Source organism: Xenia sp. Carnegie-2017, unplaced genomic scaffold, assembly GCF_021976095.1.
Source record: "Xenia sp. Carnegie-2017 unplaced genomic scaffold, XeniaSp_v1 HiC_scaffold_13, whole genome shotgun sequence".
In the NCBI taxonomy this organism is placed as follows: domain Eukaryota; kingdom Metazoa; phylum Cnidaria; class Anthozoa; order Malacalcyonacea; family Xeniidae; genus Xenia; species Xenia sp. Carnegie-2017.
This window is the reverse complement of record NW_025813436.1, coordinates 9,370,007-9,377,673: the sequence shown is the minus strand read 5'-3', so window position 1 is coordinate 9,377,673 and position 7,667 is coordinate 9,370,007. Positions and strand designations below refer to the sequence as shown.

Below are 7,667 nucleotides of genomic sequence, written 5' to 3'. Positions count from 1 at the left end.
TGAGGATATCAAAGATTTTCACGACATTGTCTTGTCTCTCATTATTCTGTAAAAATGAACCATGAAGTACAGATTTTGTTGTATATCCACTGGATTATTGTTTACATATATTTATTCCAGTTTTGGCAAAAAACACGGTAAGAGCTCTGTCAAGAACGCACATCTTTATTCAATAACTATGACTACGACGAAAGATGTTAAGATGGTTATGTATTAGAGAAATGGTTATTTGACATTTGTTGATAATGTTGCTAATGTTTGAATCATGGTCACTGATTAAGTATCATAAAAGGTCGATATTCCACAATTTTTAGTGCCCAAACACATTCTTTTGCCAAAATCTCAAAGAAGCGATTCATGTGAGACAAGCCCGATACGACAGAATGTAACATTACGAGGTGGAATTAGAGCGGGATACTTTCAAAAACTTACACAATACGTTGCAATGCAATTATGTATTCAGTTATGTTGCCAGAAAAAAGGTTGTGATGTTGCATTTATGGTTGATAAGAACTGTTACGGTGTTAAATGTTTTAGTGAGTATCTTTGTCATATTGTTCCCGCCAAGAATGCCCCAAGATCACTAATACTATCAAAAGTTAACTTTAAAGGTGAAGGTAAGCTAGTAAATCATCAGCCAGATTAATTATTCTGTAAAACATTTTTTTTTCAAATTTTCCCTTGACGATGAATATTTACCCTGAAATATTTTCCTGAATTTTTGACTTTATCGTTTGGTTCAGAAAACCTAGAAAGATTTATGCCTGAACGATTAAGATGTTTCCAAATAGCAGTAGAACATAATGTGACATTAAAAGATGGCCTTCTCGCTGGTAATTTTACTGCTGTTGGTCACGTCAAAGACATCGATACATGTGCAAAACTATGCTGTGTCAGAGATAATTGTAACATGGCTTTAATGATAAAAAATCATTGTTTTATGGTAAGATGTAAGAATAACGCTGGATGCAAAAGTATACCTGTCGTTAATAAGCAACTTCATACCCATATCGTCAGAGTAAAGAGGACAAAAGTGGTTGCAAACGAACAGCAAATAGGTAAAAAAGACTTTCACAAAATATATTTCAACTATCCAGACGAAAGGTAATATAATCCAGATCTTGTTGAATTTAACAGTTCGTGCTCTCAGCATATCATCCGGTAAAAGGTCCATGTTATTTTGTAAGAATGCAGCTATACAATACAATCGTACTTTGTTGGGAGGATACGAAGCTGGGGAGTTCAAACTTCTTTCAACTTCAATCGACATGTCTGCATGCATTCGTTTATGTTGTAGCGATGTAACTTGTGACGTGGCTTTTATGATAGAAGTCAAATGTTACGGAGTTCTTTGTAAAACAGAGAAACTATGCAAAGCTATTCCTGCCAGGACTTCATCCCTTTTGCAGTATTTGAGTCCAAAACTCTCTTATATCACCAACAGAAATGAACAAGGTACGTACAAACAGTTTGAAGGAAAGCGTTGCATGCATAGAGAAAGGATCAAGTCAGTTATTATAGTATTTATCGATCTTTAAGTTTGTCACCACGACAAAGTCTCTGTGTCATTATTATAGTATTCTTAACTTTTCCATTATATATCTTAGTAAAATTAAAAACCCTACGTGACCACTATGCATTTTTATGAACGGTCACCACTCTGAATAAAAACGTTATAAAATAAAAATATTGTATTACTACCGCCTAATTTGTCAATAGTTAAAAAATTCAAATCTAAAACTTTCTTTTTCATTATTTGCAGTTAGCACAATAGTCATCAAAACAGAACGTGAAATATGCAAATCAAACGTAATCTCCTATGACGTCACATTACGTGGTGGAACCCATGTCAAGCAACACAAAGTGTTTAGTGAAGTGAACAATATTGAAGACTGTATTCGAGTATGTTGCCAAGAGAAGTACTGTGATGTGGCTTTGATGATAAACGGAACTTGTTTTATTGTACGTTGTCGTAATGAACAAAGTTGCGAAGAAGTGAAATCTTCTACAAGTTATAAGATGAAACCAATGCTTTCTTTCGTAGTAAGAGAGAATAACATTGATGTACAAAGAAGTAAATTGTTCCAACCAAAGAACAACCATCATCAGAAAGGTGATTACTACTCATGTTTATCTGTAGCTGTGGAAAACACAACTCATTCTCACAGTAGAAACATCGATTTCTTCATGTAAATCTCTTTTCTACGTTATAGGATATCGCAACCATGATATAAGCATAAATAAAGCATTGTGGCACTTGGAGATGACCTCTCTCATCAAACATACAGAGAAAGAATTTTACGTCAAACAGTCAGGAATAACAAGCGTTCTCAATGAGTTCCGCTGTACCAAGAGCAAAATAATGCACAACGTCACATTACGAGGTGGAATAGCATCAGGGATTTTCAAAGACAAAGGGATACTGTCCAACATGCAAAAATGTGTACAAATATGTTGCAATGCCAAGAAATGTCATGTTGCTTTTATGATAAGTGGCCATTGTTTCTCTGTCACTTGTAAAAACCAATCTCTATGTGAAGTAGTAAGTGCACGCAGGACTAAGTATAAGTCATATATTGCTTACATTTACACCAGATCCAAGGTAGATTACAAATTAAAATATAATGAGACAACTACTAAAGGTAAATACAAACGAAAGAAAAGCAAGAATTTACAGGAAGATAAAAAGCAGTCTGAGTGCAGCAAGAGAATATCAAAAAAACAAACATTATTGGCGAGAAAGCAGTTATCTTGCATGAATGTAGAAAAACTAAAACAAATGCATGCTAAAGAGACAATTCTTTTACGAAAATTAGCTCAATTGAAATTACAAATGGAATTAATTAAGAACCAGCGTAATAACGACAATATTAGATTATTATAAAGCTTTAGCAGTAAATCTTATGTATAGCTGACTGTAGAAATAACATCTGTGTCAAACACAGAACATATGATAAGTTACATAACCTTTTTTAAATACTCTGTCTCCATAGAAGTAAGTCGACAAACAAGATCAAATAGACAAATATATCACAATTTTTCATTGTAGCCATCAAACGATTAAAACATAGTCTGCTTTTTTAAGGAATGAAAAAGTATATATTAAGTAATGTATAATATCAATTTAAGAAATTTTTAGTAATAAAAGATAAATTAAGATAAATTGTAATTCTATATTACTTTTAAGTATTTTAATTCTTTTCAGTAGATAATAAATACTTATAGACAACATAAACACTTTTCATTCATAATTGTTATTGTTGTAAACTACACTATACTTTAGCTCAATAGTTATTCTTCAATAAACCATTGCTTGCCATTACAACAAAGATCATGTTTTTTAGTCTTTAAATATGAACCAAGAAACTTTACTGTTGAAACAGCACTAATGCTAAAATTCTCCTTCGTATTCGAAAACATATGCATTTATAACCGAAAACATACAAAAATGGAATAGAAAAACTTAAAATGGGAATAAATGCATGAAAACTACAAGAATTTATATTTCCTATATTTTATCAGGTTATCTGAAGAGCTACTTGAAAAAAATGAAATAATACACGCTTTTATTTCCTTGAAAGACACGGTGTAAGCCTTGAAAATGTTTTGTTGAAGAGTGGAGTTAAGGAAAACAATACAACTAAAATATACAATTTCTAATGTCAGGCATTTTATGGTGTGTGAAAGACATATTTCTTATAAAAAATAAAGAATAACAACAGTAAATTTTACCTTGCTCTTCGTTGCATTGGTTTGTTATGGATAGACTGTATTCTATGAAAAAAGAAGAAGTGTTGAACGACTAAAGAATATATATTTTTTGTCTAAACGTCATCATGGCCTTATGAAAAATGATGATGAAAGCGACAGTGGCGGGAATTTTGAGCCTCGTAAAACGTTACAGTTTATATTACATGAAGTAATGCCTAGTAACTTTTATGAAAAACAAAATGGGGTAAAGATGATGATACAAGAAAGATTTGCAAATACCCTGCCGTTTTGCGGCGTAAAGGACGGCCACGATGCTTTATTAGTTGCAGCTCATACATTTATGATAGATGCTGGCTATAAGTGCACTGGAATTGGCCAAGAGGTTCAATATGTTGAGCACCAATGCACCAAATTAAATTGTGAAAGTAAAATTTCCTCATCTTATACCTGTAATGTCTCCTAGATTCCTGATTCTCCCAGCAGTATTTCCACAGAAAGTCTTCCTCAAGGCTGGAATAGTAGTCCTGAGCTTTACGCCATCCAATATAAATCTCCGAGCTCTTATCACAAGATATTTTTAATGAAAGTTTTGCGTTTGGAAACTGTGCTTGCTTTCCATGTTCTGGTTAGTTGATCACTTACAAATTGCAAAATGATGCAAAATATTAAATGTTAGTTGTCCAATTTACGGAATATATTTATTTTTATTTTATAGGATGTTGACCAGGAGAAAAGTGTTGATTTGATGGTGGATATCTCAGATTACATCATAGGAGATAAGAATAACTTGCTGCAACATCTTTTTGATTATAAACAGTAAGGTTAACTTTAGTGTTTAAATTTGCATTCAAACTCAGACTTCCTCTACTTATGTTAATTGCAGAGTTGTAAAGAAATTTGAACAGTTTCACCAAGTCTTTAAAAATGAAATAACTAGTAAACTCGAGTCTCAGAAAGAAAAGCCAGCCAGATTAAACACAAACAGGTATGTAGTTACAACTGTGCATTTAGACAGAGTACAAACTTCAATTCGACTTTCTTAAACTGTCATGTTATTTAGATGTGATACCTCAAGACAAATTATTTACCCAGATGATCCACTACGAATCCCACCAAGACAACCATTGATTCATGAAAGACAGTAAGGGTCTACCTACATTGTGCTTTGAGAAACAGATACACAAGTTGAATTACTGTTTAAAAGGGAGATTTATTTTCTTCAGACAACCATCAATTCTTGATCCAAGAGGATATGGTGATCGTGATCTCTTGCCTGGACACCTAGGGTAGATAAATACAAAAGTGATTTATTAACTCAACCCACAATTTTACTTGACTTTACATGTTTAATAGTGCAGGTGGAATGCTGATGGACCCTTTCAATCAACAACGTGGAAGGCATTCACAGGGATATCCTGGATTACCAAGGTTTTATTAAAAATTCCATATTTTACACACAATTTTGGCTTATTGTAAGTTTTGTAGAGGAACTGTTCCTCCTGGTGCAAGATTTGATCCTTTTGGTCCTGATGTTGAGATGGGAGGTGATCATCGACAAAGAAGATTTAGAGAGTATGAAAGCATTTATAACCCTGATATTCGTTGCCATGATTGATTTAAATTAATTAAGCAACATTTTCTTTGTAGACCTGGTCCAGATCACCTAAATCCTCCTGGTTTTGAAGATGACATGTTTATGTGAATTGGAACAAGACAAATGCATGATATTACTGGATATAATTTAGCTTTCTATTACAGTTCAACCATATGAATAATTCTATAGTCTGAATAAAACTGAGATTGCTAATACAAGTTGTGTTACCTACATACCTATATGTTATAACAATACTTGTAGATGTTAATTTAACACTCAATATTTGACTTAAGTTACCTATGTTCAATTACAATGTGTATTAGCTTATTTGAAAAAATAATTCATTATAAAATAGTAATCTTTACTAGACAATTGTTAACTAGTTTCATCAGTCACTGCACACAACAACCATTATGTTCCTTTAGCTTTCTGGATGGCTTGTATTTTTCTAAATATGCCAGCTGTGTTGTATTGATTGCACCACGTCTTTGCCTACAGAGAAAAATATGAAGAATATTTTATAATCAATGTACAATAAAATTAATGTAATAGATAACTTTGTCTTGACATGTTCTGAAAGAACACATGACATCTACCTGCGAATAAAATCGACGGCATCTTCATACTTCATGCCAGCTTCTATTAAGGCTATTGCTACCAGGACAGGTGCTCTATATTAAAAGATAATGTATCTCAGGGTAACATACTGTTTGTCAACAGTTATACATTTATTACCTTCCCAACCCAGCAACACAATGTACGGCAATACAGGATCCCATCTTGTCATGAAATCTTGCTTTTATAAGACTTAGCCAATCTTCCACAACTTGTTTCGGAGGAGGGGCTCCATCATCAAATGCCCAGTCCTGTAAATGAGAAATCAAGAATGCCAAAGTTACATGTTAAATCCGAAAAATGGAAAATTTTAATAAATGCCATTTAAAGTGAAAATGATACTGTTGACAGAAAAGAAAACATGCTTTAAAGAAAAGTATGTAAAAAATTTTATTTATAATAACGTCAGTCAATACTGTTCAAGGAAATAGCAAAAGTTTGACGAAATTTAATGAAATATTTTAGTTATATACATTAGTCGAAAATGAAATAAATGAAATAAGTCCCAAAGGTACAATGAAAGGCTACAGGCAAAGTTAGATAAAAAATCTGCCATAAGTCTTTGAGGTCACAAGAATGGCGTGTCAGTTAGATGTCATATCTTAGTGTTTAAAGGCAAGCGTAAAATTATAATTACACTAAAATCAACCCAAATGTCTTACCAAGACGTTGATTCCTTCATTTTTCAATGGTTCGATGTTGTAAGTTGGTTCACAAACACGGACAACATCGTGAACATCGCGTCTTTTCAACTCCTGCGGCCATGATTTAAGCATGGAAAATTAAATTTCATTATGATATTTAACATCGAACCACAACTAGCAATAAACTTAAATATTATCCCACCTCAATGTATGTTTTAAGGTTAGCATTTGTTGGCCTATCCATAATCAAAAACCTCATCTTTTTGTATTCTATAACAGCAGGAACGCTGGGCGTACTTCGCCGAGAAGCAGGAACACCTCCAGCAACTTTAATGTCTGATGGCGTCTTCATGCCGTGAAAAATCGTTAAAATTTTCTACTGATATGTATTCAATTTCCGTATATCTCAACACCACCCTATACTCTAAATTCACTCTTTTTAAAAATATTTTCTTTTAGCCCATTCGTAATAAATTAAAATGGGTTTTCGTGTTTCAAATCACTCGTGTTGTGCTTGGCAAAATTCTCCACTATCTTTCAAGAAGTACTCCATAAACTTCTCAAGTCTCCCTCGAAGGCCGAATAACTAAAGAATACGAGAATGAAATAATATCATTTTGCATTAATTTGAAGATACCTTTATCAGGAAAAATTCAATGCAACGCCAGATGAACGAAATACATTACACGGACTTTGTCTGTTCCGAAGGGATAGTAAACGTGTCTAAATCTCGACGATATAAATAAAATCACGTTCTTTTGATCGCAAAAGAACGATTTAAAATAGTAAAAAAATGTGTGTACTCACAGTGTAAGCTCTGCTCATTGAAGAAAGTTCCTTTTAATGAAAAATGGCCCCAAAACGCTGGGAAGTCTTTCCACAATGTAAGTGATTAAGACTGAAACTCTATAAACTTGTTTTTGCTTGCTGAAGCCGGTTGTACTGTGACGCAATAATAGGAAAATACCACATCCGTCACAATGTTGGTCACCGAAGCCAGCCAGTGGCCTGGCGGCCGAAATCACAACGATTCATAATTTGGACGTTCATTAGTGTATGAGCGAAACAAGGCTTTCAAAACAAAATAAAATATCATGAAAGTC

General features: G+C 33.3%; 3 protein-coding genes across 3 annotated transcripts; 2 read left to right on the top strand and 1 right to left on the bottom strand.

Annotated features, from left to right (window-relative positions):
- The first annotated feature begins 54 nt into the window (after nucleotides 1-54).
- Nucleotides 55-3,322, top strand: LOC124433366. Its single transcript, XM_046983127.1, has 6 exons — nucleotides 55-137; nucleotides 315-617; nucleotides 744-1,058; nucleotides 1,138-1,455; nucleotides 1,763-2,113; nucleotides 2,214-3,322. The coding sequence occupies exons 1-6, from the start codon at nucleotides 62-64 to the stop codon at nucleotides 2,882-2,884; spliced, it is 2,034 nt and encodes a 677-aa protein (XP_046839083.1). The 5' UTR covers nucleotides 55-61; the 3' UTR covers nucleotides 2,885-3,322.
- A 624-nt stretch (nucleotides 3,323-3,946) lies between these two features.
- LOC124452007 (proteasome inhibitor PI31 subunit-like) lies at nucleotides 3,947-5,674 on the top strand. The gene is made up of 9 exons (XM_047002605.1): nucleotides 3,947-4,093; nucleotides 4,175-4,336; nucleotides 4,427-4,527; nucleotides 4,595-4,696; nucleotides 4,772-4,852; nucleotides 4,935-4,997; nucleotides 5,065-5,139; nucleotides 5,197-5,283; nucleotides 5,359-5,674. The coding sequence occupies exons 1-9, from the start codon at nucleotides 3,962-3,964 to the stop codon at nucleotides 5,411-5,413; spliced, it is 858 nt and encodes a 285-aa protein (XP_046858561.1). The 5' UTR covers nucleotides 3,947-3,961; the 3' UTR covers nucleotides 5,414-5,674.
- On the bottom strand, nucleotides 5,430-7,526 carry LOC124452017 (protein tyrosine phosphatase type IVA 2-like). Its single transcript, XM_047002613.1, has 6 exons — nucleotides 7,372-7,526; nucleotides 6,767-7,150; nucleotides 6,583-6,675; nucleotides 6,041-6,171; nucleotides 5,902-5,976; nucleotides 5,430-5,797 (listed from the first exon to the last, which is right to left on the bottom strand). The coding sequence occupies exons 2-6, from the start codon at nucleotides 6,914-6,916 to the stop codon at nucleotides 5,698-5,700; spliced, it is 549 nt and encodes a 182-aa protein (XP_046858569.1). The 5' UTR covers nucleotides 6,917-7,150; nucleotides 7,372-7,526; the 3' UTR covers nucleotides 5,430-5,697.
- Nucleotides 7,527-7,667: the final 141 nt, after the last annotated feature.